We start from the raw sequence: 22,000 nt of genomic DNA on the forward strand, positions 1-22,000 counted from the left end.
AAATGGCATTTCAGCGGCCACCACAATATGGAAAGGACAAAATTGTTATTTAAATTTTAAAACAAGAACTACAAATTATTAATCAAATATATAAACTAAGCAGACTAGAGCAATTTTTATTCCAATAACAAATGACAATGAATTTTATTTTCAACTGATATCATTTCTAATTACTGTTTTAAATGAAAATTTTATTAAAATATACTAAAGACATTCAGTTGACGAATAGTAGGAAATTTAATGTTACCAATACAGCATTGTATAATGGGGTTAAATACTAGTATATATTATGTAAATGTTCCTTTTTTATGATATATGTAATTTGACTTGTACATAATACTGTTGAGAACTATTGCTTTTTTTAAAGAAGGTAGCCCGGCATAAGAAATTACATTTTATAATTGCTTCAAATTTATTTTACTAATTAAAACTGTTAGACTCTACATAGTGTAATTATAACAGTTAATCCACATAACCCATTATTCTTAGTTTTAGACCCAAATGAGAATGAATTAGTAATTTAAATAAGTGTATCATAAATTAATAATCGTTAATTTTGTTAAGTAAATAAATTTGGAAATACAAGATACCAAGTTATTATGAACACGTATAATGGGAAAAATGTCAAAAGAATGAGTGTGTAATTTGTGATACTAATGGCATGGTTTGTATGTTGAATACTGGCCAAATAATTGAAATTATAACCAAACTCTGAAATTTTAGAAAATTGACGAATGACAAAAAATAAATTATAAAACAATTATTATAGTAACTTTTATAATAATAAAACCATTAATCACTATTATACACAAACAATTTTGAAAAATACATACCACTGCTATTGACATTATCTCGCCTTGCTAGGTTGTCCTCTAGTTCTAATTCTTGGGCTTGTAGGCCTAGCTCACGTTCTTCTCGTCTCAATCGGTTGACTTCACTCATTAGTTCACAATACGTGTGTAGCAAAGATGGTTCATCTTCATTTTCTTCATTTCCTAATTATTAAATATGAATAAATAAAGCATCCATTGGAGGGTCTAGTGCAATAACCCGCTATCTCCATTTTTTTAAACTGTTTAGGACGTTCAAAACAATATCCACTATCTTATTTACCATTATTAAAGGGGAAAACGCGTATTGTAATATCTTTGTAAATAATAGTCTGATTTTGTTCAATGCAACAAAATGTAAATTATTTTTCATGATTCACATATATCATGTAAATATTTAAATAATAGTTTTTTATAAAATATGGCTAGATATTGCATCGGATCCTTCAATCATGACAAGAATGATATCACTGTAAATTAAAAATAAAATAAAATACCTTCTCCTCTTAGTCTCTTTTCTACCTCAACACCTTCGGCTTCCAACATTTTTAGTTTAACATCTAATTCTTCTAGTTTTCTTTGTACCTCTTGAGCTATTCGTAACCTTAAAGCAGTCACAAATAAACTTTAAACTCATTGAATACATAAATTAAATAAAAAAGTTATGTCGATTACTACCTCTTGCGTTGAGACTGTCGAGCAATTTTCATTTCTGATTTAGTCATTCTGCTATCAGCGCTCATCATACTAGGGTCATTGTCAAATATACCATTTTTGGGTTCGTCATCGGTAATAATGGTTTCTAAAATTGATTATTCAAACTATTGTAACTGTGTTAAATATAAAATTGTATTTTAAATACCTAATGACTTTTGATTATCAATACTGTAGCAAGTAGGCAATGGAGGTACAGGTGGAGCCAAAGAATCAATAAGACGCCTTCTGATTTCTGATTCACTGTTAGATTTATACTGAACTGGTTTATCTCCAATAGCTGAAATCATCTTTTTATCCTACAAAATATAACTTCTTACAATATTTTATCAAAATCATATAACAATAATAATTAGTATAATAATGTATCGAAAAAAATTAAAAACAAAAAAAAACTACAATATAGCAGAACTAATATTTTATAGATTATGGTAATAGATTTTTATACAACATTGATTGGGGTACATTTTTCCGCTGGACATTTTTCCACAAACTTAATTTCCGCATGACTATTTATCTGCAAACATAATTTCCAAATGATAGTTGTTCTGAAATTGTGCGAAAATTGAAACGAAAAATCATTTCTGTCGTTACCGTGTCAATGTAAATTAATAAACAGTCCGAACCTTTCATTCAGAATACAGTCTAGGAGGAGGTCACAGGTTTAAAGATCAGTCAAATGATTTGTGTTGAATAGAATTTCTTGCTTTTTTGTTGGAAAAATTTGCGGAATCTTGTCTATGCGGAAAAATGTCCATATATCATAAAATTACACTAAATCCCTTACTTTTATTGAAATTTTAAAGAAACAAAAAATTTAACCTTTTGAATTTCAAACGCCAAATACATAGAATAAGTAAACCATGTAAAATAAAATATAGTATTTTTACTATTGATGAGAATTACAAAAATCCAGATTTAACACAAAATAAATTATATTTTAGCCATTTAAAGATATTAAAAATACACTATATAAAAAATATTCAAGTGAAATGTTTTTGATAAAAATGTAAATACAAAACACAACACCAAAAAGATAAATTGATTTTGGATTTGGTGAAATTCGAAAATCCGAATGCAATTTATTGTCAAAGTTGAGTCTTCTTTAAGTTTTCATCAAAATATTTTACTTAGTTACACAGCTTTATATTGTAATAATATTTAGCATATATACGATTTTTTTGAGTGGCTTTAATAGCATGTTTTGTGAAAATCCGGATTTTCCGATTCCCATCACTAATTGCTACAAGCCAATAAACGCAAAATTGAAAATAAAACACTATTTATATGTAATAAACATACATGATCTCCAATGAGTGAAACAATATTATCTGCTGACTGAAAATATAACAATGAAGTTTTAATTTATAAATCTAATATATTTGATAGGTACTTCAGTTTTGTTTTGTTGTATTATTCTTTAATTATATTATCCTTGTAATTATTTTTTAGACACATAATGGATTTTATTGTATTAAATAATACATTTTTGAAAATTGTTGCATGGTATGATAACATTGTTAAAAATATATTTTAACATATTTACCATAGAAGCGTTAAAAAAATAATTAAATTTCGAAAAAAGTAATAGACACAGTGTCATTAAACTAAAAGAGCAATAATACTCACGACTTTAATTTTTTTAAATTGGTAAGTGACTTACTTTTCGTGAAATCTCAATTTTACTTTTATTTATAAAAAAAGATTGGTTTAAATGTGTTAGGTTAACATAGATGTCTTTGAATAAAAGATAAAATTTGAGATCTCTTACCTTTTTGTTGTAAAGAAAAAACAATAGTTACCTGAGATTTTTCTTTAGACTTGCCACTCATAAGGAACTTGAACCTAGATGGCGAAGTCTGCTGACTAGAAGAAGAACGATTTTTGTTCGGAGATTGAGTTTTTTTCTGAAAAATAGCTGCCATAACAGCTTGGGTGATACTGCGTTTTCTTTCAGGACGATCGTCTTTTCTCTGGTCGATTCTTTTTGGTGTTTCACACTAATAATAATAAAATGTTTACATGTTTTCATTGCTTTAAAATAAACGATAATGAAAATCTGAGTCTCACCATAGGAAGATCGAGATTGTAGTCGTCAATAGACTGACAACTCCTGCTCTTGGTCAGCGTGGACAACCCGTCGCATTCGCTCTTTACTGCTCGCCTTCGTTCTAACTTCTCTCTGAGCTGTCTGATTTTGTCTTCAGGACTAATACCTAATTCTGAATCACTCTTCAATCTCGCCCTGGCTCTTGCATTTTCCCGTATCTCTTCCGTAGATTTCAAAATTTCGGCCACACTTAATGCCGGCCCTTTCTCTTCGAACAGAGCCCTTCGTATATCAGGCAGTGAAAATGCTTCTGAACACAAAATTGGTTTATTAGCGCCATTATTAGCTGGTTTTTGTTCGCTCTTGGGACTTTTTGTAGGTATGAACAGAGAAACGGGCCGAGCTTTTAACTCGGAGGCACATTGATAGACTGGAAGCGGTTTGGTGAACTCAAAATGGTCTACAGCAGCAGGTTCCTGCGAAAAAGGTGAGCTCCGGTTTCGCCGTTGTTTTCTCTCATTGGGTGATTTGCCCGGAATTTTGCTCATCACCATGTCGTGCACAAGATTCTTCTCCTTCATTCTCTCTTTGGTGATCTGTTGAATTTTATAAGTAGTAGAATTTTGTTCGATGGGTTCACTGTAGTGTTCTTTGGCAGTTTCGTTGGCGACCACGGGATAAGACCCAGCAGCCTTATCAAAGAGAGGTTTCTTCGTTTTCCTTATATCTATCGAATCTCTTATATTGTTGAATGGTGTGATTTTTTCTTGCAGCCTGTGCACGTATTCCTGATAAGTCTTGTTGGTGTCAGCAGCCACATGAGTCAGTGTGTCCTCATTGTCGTTTTTAACATCCATCACAGTGACTGCGTCACTGGTTGTTGTCGTATCATAGTCTTCTTTGTCCAGCACCATTCTGCCGCCGTAAAAAGCATTCATCGTTTCGATCACAGGCGTCTTGAGCTCGTCGTCCGTTTGCGGATTAGACACAAACTCCACGTAGCCAGTGTTCTGTAACAGTGTCTGGTTGAGAGCGGCCACATGGTCGCCATCACTGTCACTGATTGTGTCCATAAACTCTATGTGGTCGCTGTCGATTTTACCACACACATGTCCGTATTCATCAGTATTTTCGGCAGGTTTTATCTTGGGTAAATTCCTAGGTTTCCGCTTAGAGTTTGGACGCTGATGTTTTCTGTACGTAACTGATTGAATGGGCACTGGTACAAATTCATCCCAAGCTTCGGATACACCCACGTCATCATCCCTTGCCCAATCAGACAACTCAGTTTCGGTGTGCGCACCAAACGTATGATCTTCATCGTCGTCATCTACATTACCACCAGACAACTTATTAGCACCCACACACAGCAAAGACTCCAACGGCGGCGATGCCGATATGTCGTTGTGGTTGGGATTTACGGTCATACTGTTTGTCCCACACAGATCAGCTGTAGTTGACACGTGTTTGAGCACCTCACCATTCCACGCGTTTTTGTTTTTCATCGGACTCGGCACCGTGATTATCTTATTAAACCCGTTTTCGGCATATATAGGCTTACATTCTATCTTAGATGGTTCCTGTTGATCCTTCGGCTGCAATGGCGTTAGATCCACCAAATCGTCCATGAGCTCACCTCGAGAGTTGTGGATTTCTAATTTGGGTAGACTATGATTTTCCTTGTAGGGAGTTTCGTTTTCATTGACAGCATTTCTGACCTCTTTTTGGTCGTCCTTATCGTCATCCGATGAACTACTACTAGTGTTTGTCGACAGCGAATCTGTATCCATCTTCTTAACGTCACTAATCCGATGAAATTCAGGGACAATAATTGATGTCTCGTGCGCTGGACTGCGCGGCCGTGCTTCGTTATTATCGTTGTCATGAGATGACTTGACATTATTGACTATAGTGTCTTTGTTGTTGTGATTCATTTCGTTGTCATTGTTTGTTTTATCAGAGTTTATCTGACAAACGTGTTGAAACACATCGGCGGAGTCTGGTAGTTCTTTTGATTTTTTCTCACTTTTGTTAATGATTGGACTGGCATTTTGCAAGAAAGCTTGCATCACCAGACTAGGAACAGGCGCGGGATTCAACATCTTCTGGTGCTCAGATATGTGGTCGACAAAGCTTTTGAATTTTGTGTCCAAAGTGGCAGTAGACCCAGATTTCTTGACAGCTAACCCATTATCGTTGCCAGCCAACAAATACAATTTTTTCAATTCCAGAGAACGTTTGGTGGCAATACCTTCAGTGGACTGTGTTCTGTTTAATTCATAACCGGGCTTAGCAAAGGGAGTGAAATTTGGTCGATTTTGAGATACCCGATTGACAATTTCAGCTATTTTAGGGTTTTCAGGCACCAACGGGTCGACTTTTGCCTCTTCCACAGAAATGCGTTTCAAATGGACACTTTCGCTAACTATAATGTTTGGAATACTGTGCCTAGTGGGTGTTTTATCGTCTCGCTCAAATTCGGAATCAGTAGAGATTTCCGTAGCTGAATTATTGCCAGAGCTGGAGGAGTAGTAATCAGTAGCAACCTATAAAAATAAATCAGTATAAAGAATTAAAAATTGTTTTTAAGTAAAGCCGAGTAAGTATTAAAATAAAACTATAAGACACATTCAAAGAAAAATCGTAACAACACAGAACATAGTAATTCATAGCATTGCATTTAAAGTCGAGTTTCTATGAATCTTAACACTACTGAAAAATAACTAACTGATATGACTGAGGTGTTTAGTAACCAAGCTGCCAAGGGATGCATTTTACATGGTTTTTCTATGCACTTACACCTTGGCGTATAGGATCTTCAATTAATTAATAAATCAAAATTACAACAACCATATAATTAATATATAGTGAAAACTATAGTTAATAATACAGGGTGATCAATTTAAAAAGTTAATGAAATGTATGCGTTACTATTACCATTTAAGATTCAAAAGTTGCTTACAAAAAATTTCTTATTAAACCCAGTGAGATATTGAGTAGTTCGCAATAAGTTGATCACCTTGTATTTTACAAACTCAGCAAAACGAAAAGACCCAGTGGGTCTTTTTTATAAGTTATACAGTATTTTCCACAACACAGTAAAGATTTCAATTTCTTTGTTTTTATGGAAAGCTTACTACTTTTACATTGTTTTTAAAGGTTAAATTGTGATTATATTATTAGAAAAATTGTGTTTTATTCGAAAAACTACAAACAATTAAAAATAGCAAAACATGTAACACAATTGAAACAAAAACAAAAAAAATTTTCTTGGAAAGTGACTACATTTTAATCTTTATTTGTATACAATTAGGCTTTTACTGTTTCTGTTGCCCTAAAGTTCAAAGTTCATCGAAATGCATCAATTTTTATCCTTGATTACCAACATAAATAAAAGTCGGAATTTGGAAAAATGGTTTGGTTCACTCAGCCTTAGAAGTCAATACATAATATATTGCAATATTTCGTTTAATACAAAAAAAAACAAGCCTTTCTCCTCAACACAAGTACACATACCAATTCAAAACTATAGCAAAAGAAATGTGGCATTATATTTAATGTGTTAGTAAAAAAACAAAGAGTGAAAATGATTTGATTTTAAGACATATCTATGTCAAATTTAGTTAAAACCATATTAGGTTCAAGCAGTGAGTCTGAGTCAGAAAGACGTTTAAAAACATCATACTTAAAATGGGTAAAAAAGTATTTTTAAAAATTAAAATTAATTAAAAGTAGACATTTTCTCCAATGACACATCACTACTAGGTTCAAAAATTGAATACACTAAGCCCTAAGGTTAAGTGTACAATTTATTATAATTATTGTTTTATCATATTATAATAGTAAAGACAACACAAAATATTTAGACTAAATATAAACTCTTAAAAGATATCATAACATTAAGCTTTTTTAAACATTATGTGTAATTGAAATTAATGTCTAAAATATTAAGAGGACGCCACACCAAAATATTTCGAGTACTAAAACACCGCTTTAGACTTCCAGTAGTAATCAGAAACTATTAATCGTAGAATAAATCTAAAGACCCTATAAGAAAGCTTGGAATGTCTACTATGTGCGTATAGAGCCATATTTCCAAAAAAAAAAAAATAATATTTACTTAAGAGTATTTTCAAACATTCATAGATTGCACACTCTGTGAAAAAAAATCTAACAAATGTTCAAATGCCTCGCCGAAAAATCGAAATATTGTAATACATGTGTGTCCTCCCCACCCCTGGTCAAAAAATGAGAAAAAGGGCGGCGCTAAAAATTAGAAACTGTAATTATTATTCTTATATAATTTAATTTTAACATTTTTTTATTAGAAATGGACCTTTAAAAAAACCATCATACATAAAAGTTCAACCCTTTCCCTTCAAAATCGAGAAAAACAGACACATTTTTCTACTTAAAATTACGGCACACCACAACTTTTTAAAAAATATTTGAATTAGTTCCAAATTTGTATAGAATATTCTTTAAATATTATAGTACTACCACTAAACGTTGACACATCAAACAAATTTAATAAACCCTTTCCCCTAGAAAGGGTGGAAACTTTTTCTTTATTATGCTTTTAGGTGGTTTTAGGGTTTAAAGTCTGAAAATTAGACTATAGCTTATAGGTAATCCTAGAATGAGCCTATAACATTTACAATGTTCTCAATCTGTTGTAAACATTTTTTTTAATAAGGAAAAATTACACATTTACCGTAGTCAATTTATAGGTTGCTAGGTCGACAGGTATTTAAAAATATTTTCCTCCTATTGCCAACTCCGATATACGGGTATATGTCATTAAATTGTCATAGATAGAACCCTAATAACAAAAATACTTTTTTAAGCACGTTCATGCTAATAGGGTTTTGTACCCTATTAGCTTTTTTTATTTATTTGCAATTTTACCATTATAGATTTTGATCGAAACGTTTATCTAAAAATTATTTTATCAGTTCCTTCAGTTGTAATAAATCTTATAGACCTGTGACCTCTCCCACCGCAATATGCTCTATCTTCACTATATTCCGATCCCACTGTATTGGCTTTTTTCATTTTACTTCATAATATAATATATTCGTATTATGCTGCATAATTTTGCAAATTATCACGTATCGATCTAATGCTTGTAGGCGGGGCTAAAACGTGTGCCTGTGCCGCACTAAAACACCTAACAGCGCGTTCTCTTAGTCGTTGCATGCGTTCTTCCACTTTTGGTGTGGCGTCCTCTTAATATATTATGTTTTAACATTGATTATAGTATTTTTATAATTAATCGTTTTTGTTTGTCTCTTTAAAAAGCTATTTTCATGTCATTTTCATTCATTTAATGTAAAATTAAAATAATACTACCTATTTTCAAAAAACATATCTTATTTAAAACAATAACAACAATGGAGAAACAAAAAAAAATTATTTGGCAAACATGACGTTTAATGCTGGGTTAGAAATTACACAAAAAATCAACTCACATAAAACACAGAAAACCCATTTTTTTTTACCTGATTTGTTCTACTCCAAACGATACTCGAGAGAAAGGCTTGTTATGATATTTCTTTGAATATTCTGTATAAAATCTGTTGACTTACGCTTGTATAATATAATTTAACTTATTAATAATGTTCGTATAATTATATTTATATATGTATTTATAAACAGAACTACATTACAATGCATTCTTTTTTTGGTTGGCTATTTTCATACTTTTTAATAGCCTTTTCCACTGTAGGAGTGTACTTTGGATAAGGCTCAGTGGTAACTATACTTATCTTATTAACGCTAGATGTATTATCACTATTTGAAACTGGTAAAACACCATTAATTTGAGAACCATTTTCTTCTACTGAGTTATTAATAGCTCTACATCCTAAGCTAATATTTTTTTTAACAGTTAGATTAGGTGGTTGAACACTTGAGTTATGTATCCTAATACTAACAGGAGATTTCTTCTTATTAGTACTGTCAGTTAATTTTAGATTTGAAATGTTAGTCGCAAGTTCTTCATTCGAAGGACTAATATTTATGAATGGTTTGTCATCTTTTTTTGTCTCTAAATATATTGGTGACTTTTCTCTTTGTCTGGAAAGTAATTTATTATGTTTAACTTTTTTGGATTCATTTGTTTCATCATTATCACACTCGCATGATAAAAATTCATTGCTACTAACGTAAGGTTTTAATGTATTTTCCATAAATACTGAACTATTTTTATTAGTATTTATAATATTACTGTTTGCTGATGAATTTTGATTACAATTTATTGAAGGTGTTATATCTGTATTTAAATAATCATATTTTGATTTTTTTAACTTCTGAGATGTTTTTGATGTTTGTACATTTTGAGTTGCATTTAAATTTGTAGTAACAATATTGCTATTATTATTGTTTAATACAACCGAACATATGTTATGTGCCGACACATCGTCTTTCTCGTTTGATTTGTTGATTATAAAATTGTCTATGTTATTACCAATTTCGCTATTTTTATTTTTTGACTTCAAAGAACTATTATTATTATTAACTTTATTCTTATTAGCAGAAAATATCACCTCTGTTTCAGATCCTGTGTCTGTAGTGGCCACTGATATATCAGGAATACGCAAACAAACTTCTTGTTTTCGCATTTCTCGAGCTTTCACTTCTTCTTCCCCCTCGGTAGCAGTATCACTTTCATCATCTGGAAAAAAATAATACTTAGGTTATGTCTCAGAAAGCCATTTTATACGTAATTAGATTAATGTAATGAAATGTAATTTTACCACCACTGTCAAATTCTTTGTAACTAAAACGGTCTTGTGATTCATCAGACTCGTTTTGCGAACTAAGTCCATCATCTTCAATATTATTATTAGACAAATTATCGTTTTCAGTACTAGTTAATAACTTTTGTTCTTTATTTTGAGTGTTAATATCAGGATTTGGGATTTCATCGCTATCACTATCGCTATACGTAATTAAAACAAATTGTAAATTAATATAAATACATTTTTTTAAACACATATAGCACAAATCAATTAATGCATAGTTGAGTAGGCATATTCAGCTTATTTTCTAATGTCTCCGCCCTTTGAAACTTAAACTGTGTTACTAATAGTAATTACTAATTAATATACCTAAATTCAGATAATTCATCAGAAGAGAGCATTTCATTTGCTGAAGCACCAAAATTACGGTCAGTCCATTCATCTTCATCCATTTCACTGTGAGCTAAATCTTCTTCTAAATCCAAGTTTTCAAACTCAACTCGTTCAGGTGTCTCGCCTCTATCTAATGACTCCATTGAAGCTTTTATCTAATTGTTAAAAAAGAAAGTTAAAAACCAAACTGTAAAACCTATGCATTTGTTAATAATACAACAAACCTTTTCTGGAGTTTTATCCAAAATAATTGGTTTAATGCCCATATCAGGTTCAGTCTTGTTTTGTTCATATTTACGTCGAGATCTCGTTTGTTGTGTTCCTGGCAATCCAAAGTGTTGTGAACAATAGAAACGGTTGTTGTATTTACCTTCTCTATCAAACATGTATGTTCCTAACCGCAAAGTTGTCTGACAGTATTCACAACGGAAACAACCACGGTGGAAAAATCTGCCTTCTGCACTCAAACGTTCCATTAAATAAACACGACTCTTACAAAAATGGCATGTTTCACTTCCCCTTTGCGGAAGTATAACAGTGTTTTTGGTGCCCTGTAATGAAATAATACTACTTTATTAGTAAAATTAATTTAATTTTTAATATCGACATACTAAATCTATTAAAAATGAACTATGTGTCCTTTAATTGACTTAATGCTCCTTTTTTTTATTTTATAAAATAATTAAATCTAGAAATTTGGATATAATAGGGTCTCTCTACTTAAAGGGCCTCTTACACTTGTGTATTTTTGGTTTAAAACAACTCATTCTATTTCAAACGTACTGTTCCTAATAAGAATACTCTGATTTAAGTTTTGAAAAAATATTTGAGTTCTTCAAAACATTTTCAAGGCATCGGTCGTGGTACATTTTTAAAATTATTTTCAGTTAATTAATAATTTCACTTAAAAAAAGTTAAAAATTGCATTTTCTTATGATGAAATAATTATCTGAAAATAATTTTAAAATTGTGCCACGATTGATGCTTTGAAAATGTTGTAAAGAATTCAAATGTTTTTTTTTAAATTTAAATTTATGTATTCTTAAGGACAGTATGTTTAAAGAAACATGTGTTTTAGTACAAAAATAGATCCTATATGCGTTATAAGTTGAAAAAAAAAATTATCAAAATAGATTATTCTTTCTTATGGTAATATACTAATATGTATGTTTAAAAATGTTAGCGAAAAAATTGCCTATACAATTCGCCATAATTAGTACTAGTGTAGTAATAAAACAATCAAATATTAAAAAATACCCTTCACTATAAAAAAAGTTATACATGGTTGTAGTTGTAGTTGGTAGCATATTCTAGACCCCAATACTTACACTAGTGCTATCAATAGTATAATTTGAATTTGAATCTATGTCATAACAATATGAAATGATAAAATATACTTACAGATCTTTGAAGATGAGTATTTTCTGGTTGTTTATTTATGGTAGCTAAATGGGCTGCCATTGCTGAAACTTTATTAGCACCTCGCTGACCTTGATCCAGAATATTTCCATCTTTTATTTTTCGGTTCAGTTTATTTAGGTTTTTGTCAATTTCCAAGTATTTTTTATTGTTATCATCATTTTCATATCCTTTGACATGGAGTTTCTTTTTTATTGCGCTAACCTGGCCATAAAAATAAATTGCCTGTTAATATCAAATATATTCTGTTGATGAAAATAAATAAATTACTTTATCATCATATTGAGGACGGCTCCATTTAGGTACTTTTTCAGTACCATTTTTATCATGTTTAACATACGCTTTATTTTCTTCAATTTTTCGTTCAATTTCCTTTACATTCCAGTCACTTTTGTCAATTTTTCCTACATAGAAAAACAATATCATTACGATTGTGTTAATTATTAAAAAGATATATTGAAAAAACACACTAATATCACAGTATCAATACAATAAATGGGGGAAAATATTAATGTTGTTAATCAATAAGAAGTTAAACTGGGCAAGAGTATTTTATTATAAGAAAACATAGTTGAAACACTCTCAATAAATTTTAGTAAGAGACTTGGATCTAAACGTTTAAGTATTTTTCAATTATATATTATTTTAATTAAATACCCATAGCGATTTTTACTTAAAAGTATTAAAATTCATTAAATCTAATCTCACAATAAATTAATACAATTGCTTTATTATATAAACAAAAAGTGCTTGTAGTATTCATACCAATAGCCCTGTATAAATCTTTAGGTTTTTTATCAGAAGCTAGTCCTCCTTTTAGTTTAGCTTCAATTTCTTTTGCTCTAACTGAAATGTCTTCTTCCATTTTATAACGAGGAGACGCTTCTCTCTGTACTCGTGAGTCACGTGGCTGGAATAAAATTACTGATTATTAAAACTAAAGTTAATTTAGAAATGTTAATTTTTTTTTTTTTTATGTAGGGAGTAAATTAGAGATAGGACTTTCAAAATCCAAATTTAATTTTCAAAATAAGGTAAGTTGTTTGTTATTTCAATAGATATAAATGAAATTTAAATTCTTCATTACATAAACAGTCAACTTTTTCTTTCAGTTTTGAATAAATTAATGTATGTATATATATTTTTTTAATATGGATTTTGTGGTCCCATACGTAGTTTACACCAATTCACATTTAATAAAAAAAATGTAATTTTTACATTTCAGAAATTAATATAATTACATTTTCAACATATTAATACTGAAGTTAATGACTATGGACAAACATACATTGAGTTGTGTTATTTATTAAAAACATAACAAAAAATAATGTTATTAAAAAATTATTTCCTTCTAAAGTTTAAAAACACATTTAAACATATAAAACATTCTATCGATTACTAAAGACCAAATTGATGCAGTTCCTTAATTTGTTTTTATAAGCACGCACATGAATTGAAAAACAAAAAACGAAATTAATGTACTGTAAGTTCATATTTTTACAAAATCACATTGCACAAAACACACAACATATTCATCTTACACTAGGAAACAATTTTCGTTCCAATTCTCTGGCACGTTCTTTAAATTCTTCATGATTATCATTATCTAAAAGCTCATCAGGTTCTGGTTCTTTTTTAAAAACCTGATGCATTCTTAAATTCAATTTCTTTTTTATTTGTACCTTTTATAAAAGTAAAAATATAATAAAATATACAAGTCAATTGTTTAAATATATATTTTATCTATTAAAAACAATATTAAGAAGAAGTAGAAAAAGTGTCAATTATTTTCAATACAAATTCTATTCATTATAATATTAAATATATCATTACATTATTTTAACTTTTTACCTATTTTTAGTAATCATTTACACTGTTTTACAGTTATTTTTTATAATAATTGTAATTATTTTATATAAGAAATTTAATTAATTAATAAACGTGTACTAACCAATGAACCATTATTAATGTTTGTACGTCTTTTCCTGTAGCGACGCTGCAAAGAAGCTGTGCTTTTGTCAATTGCTGAAATATTATTAACACCAGATCGTTTTCTCGATAGTGTATTAGGTTTAGTTTGGACAGCTAATTTAGAATATGGTAGGAACATATTGTTTTTAGTAATAGGGAATCTAAAACGACTTGCTATAGGTGATGGCCCATGATCACTTTCCTCCTAAATAAAACAGGAAATTATGTATTAGTTGTTTTTCAGGTAATAACACAAGAGTTAAATACCAATTTAGGATGCTTTATGTGTGGAATTTCTCGTCTAAACGTATCATACACCTGTGATAAATATGACAACATTGCCAAAACATCAGGTACATCACACTGTTCCATTTCAGTACCAGACATAATCTATAAACAAAAAATGTTTACAATTAAAAAATAATTTTAGACCGAATTACCATTTATATATCTTACGGGAGGAATCCCAAATTCATGTTCTAAAATGTCAAATGCCAACTGATTATTTTTTGCTGAATCTGTTGAAGATAATGAAAAAAAGTCAACTAAATCTGGCCGGTACCTATGAATGATAGCACACAGTGCAAGTCCATTTTTGAAAGATTTTGCAAAGTCATCAACTGATATAGAATCATAGGTATCAAGCTGAGTTTTTAACCAAACAAGTAATGTATCTTGATGCACTTGGCTTTCTAAAATATAAGAATATTATAATTAATCAAATACCAATGTTTTAAGTATTAATCCTAATAAAAAATAGAAAAAAGCACTTGGAAAATAAACAAGAAAAACAATTTGATGAGTATAAACATGAAAATAGACAAACACTGTTAGAACACACAATAAATGTTATGTGTATATCAAAGTATTCACCCTTCTTTGATGAATCATGAGTAGCCAAACGAACTGTTTTGTATTTTTCAAATATAAAAACAAAATACATATTTAAAACTATATTCATATTAAAATAAAATACAATTTTTATACCATATAGTACATTCATAACACTGTACCTTTTCGTCTTCGCTTTTTAGGAACATCTTGAATTGGATTTGGAGCTTGCCGTGGAGCTTTAAGAAACTTCTCAACAACAGTTTTATCATCACAATCAAACAAATTGACAACTTGTACAGGAACGACTGCGTGTGTATTTAAATTTGGATATCGAGTATATGGGTCGAGGGTATACCCTGCAATATTTCGTTGCAAGTTTTCTGGTGTAGTTTGACCAAGAATATGGTATATTGATTCTCGTTCAGCCAGTACATCTAAAGGATTAGAGTCTGGAGCACCCCAATGACGAATAGCCCAACAAGCATCCATTGAACTAAGAAAACCTCGAGCACAGCCAGAACCAGTGGGCCAAAATGGCTAAGCCAAAAATAATTTTAAAATAAAGATCTTTTCTTTATTAGTACATAATACACAATTAATATAAAAGTTGTATGTTACAAACCTCCAATAAACTATCTCCTACTAATGTTGTAAGCAGTTTGTGTCCATTTCTCTGCATTACATGACTAGAATTTTCGGCAGCATACATTGACGTGAAATCAAACATGGCTACATCAGGTTGACCATAATGATTAAGGGCAAATTCTAATTGAGGCAACGAATAATGTGTAGAAAAATTTGCAGCTTCTCGGGCATATTCAGTCAGTGCTTCTTTATTAATGTTTTCTAGTGCTAATAATTTTGCTACATCAGCATAATCCTAATTTAAACCATAATAAAGATAATAATTACACGTATATAATTAACAAAGCTTTGGTATATGATTGAAAATTTTTACAAAAAACCTTCACATACATTTAAAATAACTCCTTTATCTATCAAACTATGTTTTTTTGCAGTCATAACAAAATAATGAGTTTCGTCTTTATAATAAACAATATTTTCTAAATCAATACCAGTTTCATGATAAAGATCTTTAAAAAATTTTTGATTAAAAATAAATGCTACTCCTGATATTTCTTCTACTCTTGCCTCAGCTTCTGTATGTTTGTTTATAAAGTTGGCAGTGATTGCAATAGCTAATCTACCACGAAATTCTTTTCTTTTAAAACCTAGAAACAAATAGACAAAATTAATATTGAAACGTGCAATATTTTTTAACTGTAATTTTATACCTTCTAGTGTATTTCTTTTTCCATCAGCTCCAATTAGAACATCAAATTCATACTGTGAAACAGGATGATTTTCGGGGCTAAAGATAGCTCTCCAACCAATTTCTATAAATATTTATTTAAAAAAAATGAGTATTAAAAAATAATTAAATTAATATGTAACCAAAGAATACCAAAATAGTTATTTACTATCTTATTAAGATTAAGGTTAAGGATAAGTTACCATTGTTTTTATCTTATTTAGGTAAAATATAATATTACTAGAATAAAAGAAAAACTAAAACACATTACAGTCAATGATTATGTCATATTTATTAATTTAAAATGTATGCATACATATTTGTGTTACTATCCATATTTATCTTTAAATAAATGTTATGATCTACATATTTCTAATTATAACATACTTTCATCATTATCGGGCGGCGGAGAAAGAGATTCAAAGCTGACACCTTCGTGAATTTCAACACCCAAAATCAAAGACACTTTAAGTAAAATACATTGAAGTTGTCTTATACCTGTTAACAAACAGTACACAGTATAGCTACTGAAAAAATATATTTCAATGATTCAAAAATAACACATACTTATATGATCAATTGCTCCTGCACAGAACTTTCCAAAAAACTTTTTAGCACCCAGGCTTTTTAGATCTTGAATGACAAAAGGCCAAAGATGAAGCACATTGTGTCTGGAAAGACGATCTCTTTTTTCAATAACAACAACTTTAGCACCCAATAACTGAGCTTCGATTGCTGCACGCAAGCCACACGGTCCAGAACCGATAATTAGTACCTAGGTTATAATAGCTCAATTAATATAAGACAAACACTTACATGTATTCACACAAAAAATTTGGAACAAACTATCAAAAAAATAAGTGTTGTTACAGTATACATTTTCTTTTTTTTTTTATTTACTATACTTTTATAACAGTGAATCTGTCTAGAAACCATCATCACATAATGGTAGCGTTGGGCCTTAAAGGCTCGTTAAGCTTGATTATGATGATACTTTTATAACCAAATTAACAAGACAAAATAAAAGGAAGATTATTTTTTTGTGATTTTCGCCTACTTACTGATGAGCCATATCACACGTGTTCGTTTAAAAATTGTGTAGTTATACACACTGTTTGTTTTAAGAAAGTGTTAATTTGGTGTATACGCTTTCCACGCAGGTGGAAATGGAGATGTATCAAATTTTCGGTGTAAAGCCAAAAACATTAGAGACGTTTGTTTTAAAACAGCACACCCTACACCGCCTCTAATACACAACACTATTAGTGCATACACCATTTTTTAAAACGTGTATACTTATAAAGCGGTTGAAAAAGTGTTGCCAAATTATTTTAGGTAATAATATTGGGCATGCTTTTTTAATAAATTACAACTCAATTATAAATAAGTAACAGGTGTTTTTGATACAAAAAACACATAAAAATAAAAAAAATAGAAATGTTTACATATTTACCCTTGTGTTCATACAAGCTTTGCCGCGATTATAACATTTATGACTTGCTTTTTTGTCAAATTTATTCCACAATGCTTTCGCTTTCCATGAACATAACATAGTCTAAAAAATACAGATATTATCAAAATGTAGAGTAGTGTTGGGACTAAAATTTGGATTTCTCTGATATCAGAAATGTAGATGTATTCTTAAATACTGATACTTTAAAAAACTATATACAGGGTTTCTAATATCTCAATACGAAGTAAATTCAAGCAAGTTGGGCCTAAAAATCCTAATTTTAGGATGTGTAATCCTAGTTTTGCTTAAAATTTAAGTTGACTCGGGTAAAAAAAAAAAATTATCGTTCCTTACACCTACATTTTTGGTCGATCTTACATGATTAATCCCAAACAAACCTATACTTAAAATAATGAAAAAAACGCATTGTCTTGCCCTCCGAAATATTGTTCTCTTTTAATTTTATAATGGATGTTTTTACTCTAAATCCAAATTTAAGCGAGTTATTTTCAGTCTGCTTAAACAAGTAGAGATGAAAAAACATTTTTTAATCGCTTTCAAGGATGCTGTGATAGTCTAAAATTAAAATTAACTACCAAAATAGAGCCTTAGTTATTGAACTAATAATTACACATTTTAGTTTAACCTTTAAATTAAGATATTGTAATAAATTGCCTATACTTTACTCCTTAAAAATGGGTGATGCGACGCCCTCTTAAGTGGTAATATATTTAAGTTATAATAAATATTTATGTATATACTATTATTGTGTTCATTTATTATTTATTGCTGCATACTAGGGTTTTTAAATAGATTTTTTGGGAACGAATAACTAAATAACGGTTTTAAAAAACAATCCTAACATAAGAATATTAAAAGAAAACAGCGTGTTTTTGAATGGTTATTTTTAACTATTAACTATTATTGAAGGTAACAGCAAAGAGATAACAACTTAAAGGTTTTGCAATAAATGAAACTTGTTTATGTTTGTCTCAAAATTGAATGTGTTTATTTTCTGTTACTAAAAAACTAAATTATAAATTATGAGACGTTTTATTGTTATAACAATTACATACAATCATCAAAAATGATAATAGTAGATAATTAATAATAATTATAAAAATGTATCCATGTCAGAATTTCATACAAATATTTATGAAAATGTATCATTGCAATTTGCACATAATGAAAATCACTGTCCATTTAGCTAATTGGATGTAAAGTATACGGAAAACAATCGAGTGATGTATTATTTAGTTTTTTATTAACAGAAAATAAACACATTCAATTTTGAGACAAACATAAAACAAGTTTCATTTTTTGCAAAACCTTTATGTTGTTATCCCTTTGTTGTTACCTTCAATAATTGTTAATAGTTAAAAATAACACGGTAAAGATACTGATCATACAAAAACGCGTCGGCCATCTTCTAAATATGTAATGCTATAATAATTATAGCATAATTATTGGAACATGCCCGTCACTTTTTTGTTTACATTGTTAAGTGACCCTTCTGTTTTAATCTATTCTGTACGTATACTCTATAATACAGGTAAATACAGAAAATTACCGCAAATACCAAAGTTGTCGGTAAATACCAAAAATACGGTATTTACCGTTGCCTAACCGTTACCGGTAATATTTAAATACCGCATTACCGGTATTCAAATATAAAATACCACCAGCCCTACCGCTAGCGAGTACACGGTTTTTATTAATAGAACATGTTTTTTTTTTCGTACCATTAACAGTTTCGTTTCATAACAGCATTAAAATATTGACAGCAAATCAGATTAAAAAAAATTGTTTTATTTACCTATTCAACTTCTTTTTACAGAATATATTTTATACTAAACAACTATATAATTTATAGTTGCTATCTTTTCTATGAGTTTATAATAATAAATAATTATGCTTGGTATATTTTCTAGGGTATGGTGCATTATGGTGTAAATAGATTTTAGTTATAGTTCTAGTATACTAGATTAAATGCAATATTTAATACAAGCTAGTATTGCTAGACACAGTAGAATAACAGCTACTGATGAGTAATGACTATAATGAGCTAAACTGGCTTTAATTTATAAATGTTGTTTGAGTTGGGAAGAAAAGTTTTGAAGTTATAATTATTTTATTACCCGCTCAAAATTGATAACAAACGAGTTTTTATGACCCCAGAAAACTGTGAAAATCTTAAAACTTAAAACAAAATTTAATACTGGGAGCTTGGAGGCTGGATAGATTAAAAATCTACATGAATCAAATCAAAGATAACCACGTATTATCTATTATATATATTTACACACGTCTTGTCTTCTCGTAGTAATTTAAATTACGATTTTTTTTAATGATTATTTTTAAGTTTATTTGTTTTAAATCGTATAATGTATTTCTTATATAAATTTAAATGTAAAGTTAATATAATAAAAATAAAATTAAACAATGTTTTTTTTAATAAAATGTAATATTTATTTTTTATAAGCTATCGAAAAAAAAACATATTACTCACCCTTAGTTTAGGATAAAACTGAGGAAAATTAGTAGGCTTAATGCGCAGTATTTCACACAAATGTCGAAAATGTCCAAGTATAGTTTTCATCGTAGAAGCCGTGCAAAACCTATCAAAAATATCCGATGCCAGAGCTGCATCGGCTGTAGGCAGACTTTTTCGATAGTGCGACGCCATATTTAGTTTCTGTAACAACAAATAAAAAGTAAAACATTTAAAATAAAAACATATATTGGTCATTCCAAGTGAAATCACCTGATGTGTGTGCGACTATAGTTCAAAACTGTTTGAAATTTTTATCATACCTTCTTTAAAGGTCCTTAATTACAATAAAATGTTTACAGTTTTTCTTTTTGAAAACATTTTTGTTTGCGCTAAATTACTATAGTAGACAATATTCAAATTTTTATCTTTTAATATTATCATTATATTGTTAATTACGATAAATGTACATAATTACGGTACAACGGTAATGAATTAATATAGACAGATGATCAACCCTAACCGTACCCTCTCTTATACTCAAAATATAATTTTAAGCGTATAATAGCTTTCACAATGTTTTTATCAGTTTTTGTAATTGTACCACCTACAGAATAGCATCAAAGCGTTTATTTGTAACTGATATTATTACTTTCAGTTGTATAATTTCTGTGTACTTGTGACCACCTACGCCCTAACAAATTATGCCCCACTATTACCCAGTATTACTAGTACTGGCTTTATCAGTTTAATTTAATATATTAATACACACCCCTAAATAGAATCAGAATAGTGAAGAATATGAATCCCACACTACAAAAGTTAAATAAAAAATAAAATTGTATCTAACAGCACATATTTAAATTTATAGATTACCGTCACATAGCACCGATGTACAAATGCTAGAATGGTGGCGCCAAAAACCAAATTAGAATGTACCACGAATCCACGACCTAAATCCCATTAATACTGCTCTTCAATTTAGTATTTCTTTAAAAGGTAAAGCACTAAAAAAAATGAATTAATTGAGTTACTTATATTTTTTTAAATAACCCACCATTTTTTTTTTATAATTTATATAGAAATCTAAACTTTTTACGATCATGTAATAAATTCTCAAATTTCCAGTGTTTTAGAAAAAATAAGATAAGAATAGTGTCCGGAAAAATGTCGTCTGGCCTTATGCCACACGCACTACTATCGGCGGATGCCAACTATTTAGGACACTACCAATTGCGATGTTTTTAACAAGGTGTTACTTGGCATTTGGTGAATTCAATACATTTACTAGATAGCCATAATTATTCGGAATTATCATTGGGCTAATATACGTTAAAACATTATTTGATAGCATAACATGTCAGATTTAACATATAAGTTTCATTTTTAATTGCATAATTCTGAGAATCTGAGGTGCTCCAACTTTGTATAGTACAATAAAAGCAAGACCGCTTGAAAAATTACAAGTAATAACTTTATAGCAAACAGTAAACTGTATAAACTAGATCAAACAAAATGTTATACTTAAATAAGGTTTGTCGCTTTATTATACTTAATAACGATAAAACATAACGGCATAGTACGACATAACTAATTATATATAATTATTATATTTACTATATAATTAATTGTTTAATTTGAATTTCTTAAATTATAATGGTTTTATTACTTGAAGAATTTCGTGCAATTTGAAAGACGCGATTAAAGCATTGTTCATAACAATTAAGCAAGTTCGTTAGCAGTGTTAGGGTCGGTAAGCGGCCACCATTATTCCTTATAATATACACACA

The 22,000-nt window shown here is 29.6% G+C and overlaps 1 protein-coding gene across 6 annotated transcripts in view; it reads right to left on the bottom strand.

Annotated features, from left to right (window-relative positions):
* LOC126836062 (F-actin-monooxygenase Mical) overlaps positions 1-22,000 on the bottom strand; it is a 28,423-nt gene that overhangs the window by 1,937 nt on the left and 4,486 nt on the right. For 2 of the 6 annotated variants that reach the window (XR_007685269.1, XM_050569054.1), the window contains exons 2-28: positions 20,229-20,414; positions 17,720-17,821; positions 16,834-17,041; positions 16,654-16,764; positions 16,250-16,351; positions 15,930-16,186; positions 15,577-15,834; positions 15,134-15,491; positions 14,994-15,026; positions 14,577-14,812; positions 14,388-14,510; positions 14,101-14,325; positions 13,691-13,831; positions 12,915-13,059; positions 12,420-12,553; positions 12,132-12,353; positions 10,955-11,281; positions 10,707-10,885; positions 10,353-10,537; positions 10,143-10,270; positions 3,615-6,140; positions 3,347-3,544; positions 2,847-2,882; positions 1,693-1,843; positions 1,509-1,632; positions 1,328-1,434; positions 834-995 (exon numbers count right to left, since the gene is read on the bottom strand). Coding sequence is in view for 5 of the 6 variants with exons in the window: in XM_050569054.1 (XP_050425011.1) it covers positions 834-995; positions 1,328-1,434; positions 1,509-1,632; positions 1,693-1,843; positions 2,847-2,882; positions 3,347-3,544; positions 3,615-6,140; positions 10,143-10,270; positions 10,353-10,537; positions 10,707-10,885; positions 10,955-11,281; positions 12,132-12,353; positions 12,420-12,553; positions 12,915-13,059; positions 13,691-13,831; positions 14,101-14,325; positions 14,388-14,510; positions 14,577-14,812; positions 14,994-15,026; positions 15,134-15,491; positions 15,577-15,834; positions 15,930-16,186; positions 16,250-16,351; positions 16,654-16,764; positions 16,834-17,041; positions 17,720-17,821; positions 20,229-20,405 (6,955 nt within the window). In the remaining variant the exon portion in view is untranslated. Of the gene's footprint in view, positions 1-232; positions 712-833; positions 996-1,327; positions 1,435-1,508; positions 1,633-1,692; positions 1,844-2,846; positions 2,883-3,346; positions 3,545-3,614; positions 6,141-10,142; positions 10,271-10,352; positions 10,538-10,706; positions 10,886-10,954; positions 11,282-12,131; positions 12,354-12,419; positions 12,554-12,914; positions 13,060-13,690; positions 13,832-14,100; positions 14,326-14,387; positions 14,511-14,576; positions 14,813-14,993; positions 15,027-15,133; positions 15,492-15,576; positions 15,835-15,929; positions 16,187-16,249; positions 16,352-16,653; positions 16,765-16,833; positions 17,042-17,719; positions 17,822-20,228; positions 20,415-22,000 lie in introns of those variants that run through there. The other 4 variants (XM_050569051.1, XM_050569052.1, XM_050569055.1 and 1 more) reach the window with 4 other exon arrangements.

Source organism: Adelges cooleyi, unplaced genomic scaffold, assembly GCF_023614345.1.
Source record: "Adelges cooleyi isolate 19-005CV unplaced genomic scaffold, UGA_ACOO_1.1 ACOO_flye_CR_arks_rails_tigmint_CR_PRNA_23, whole genome shotgun sequence".
NCBI classification, from domain to species: Eukaryota; Metazoa; Arthropoda; class Insecta; order Hemiptera; family Adelgidae; genus Adelges; species Adelges cooleyi.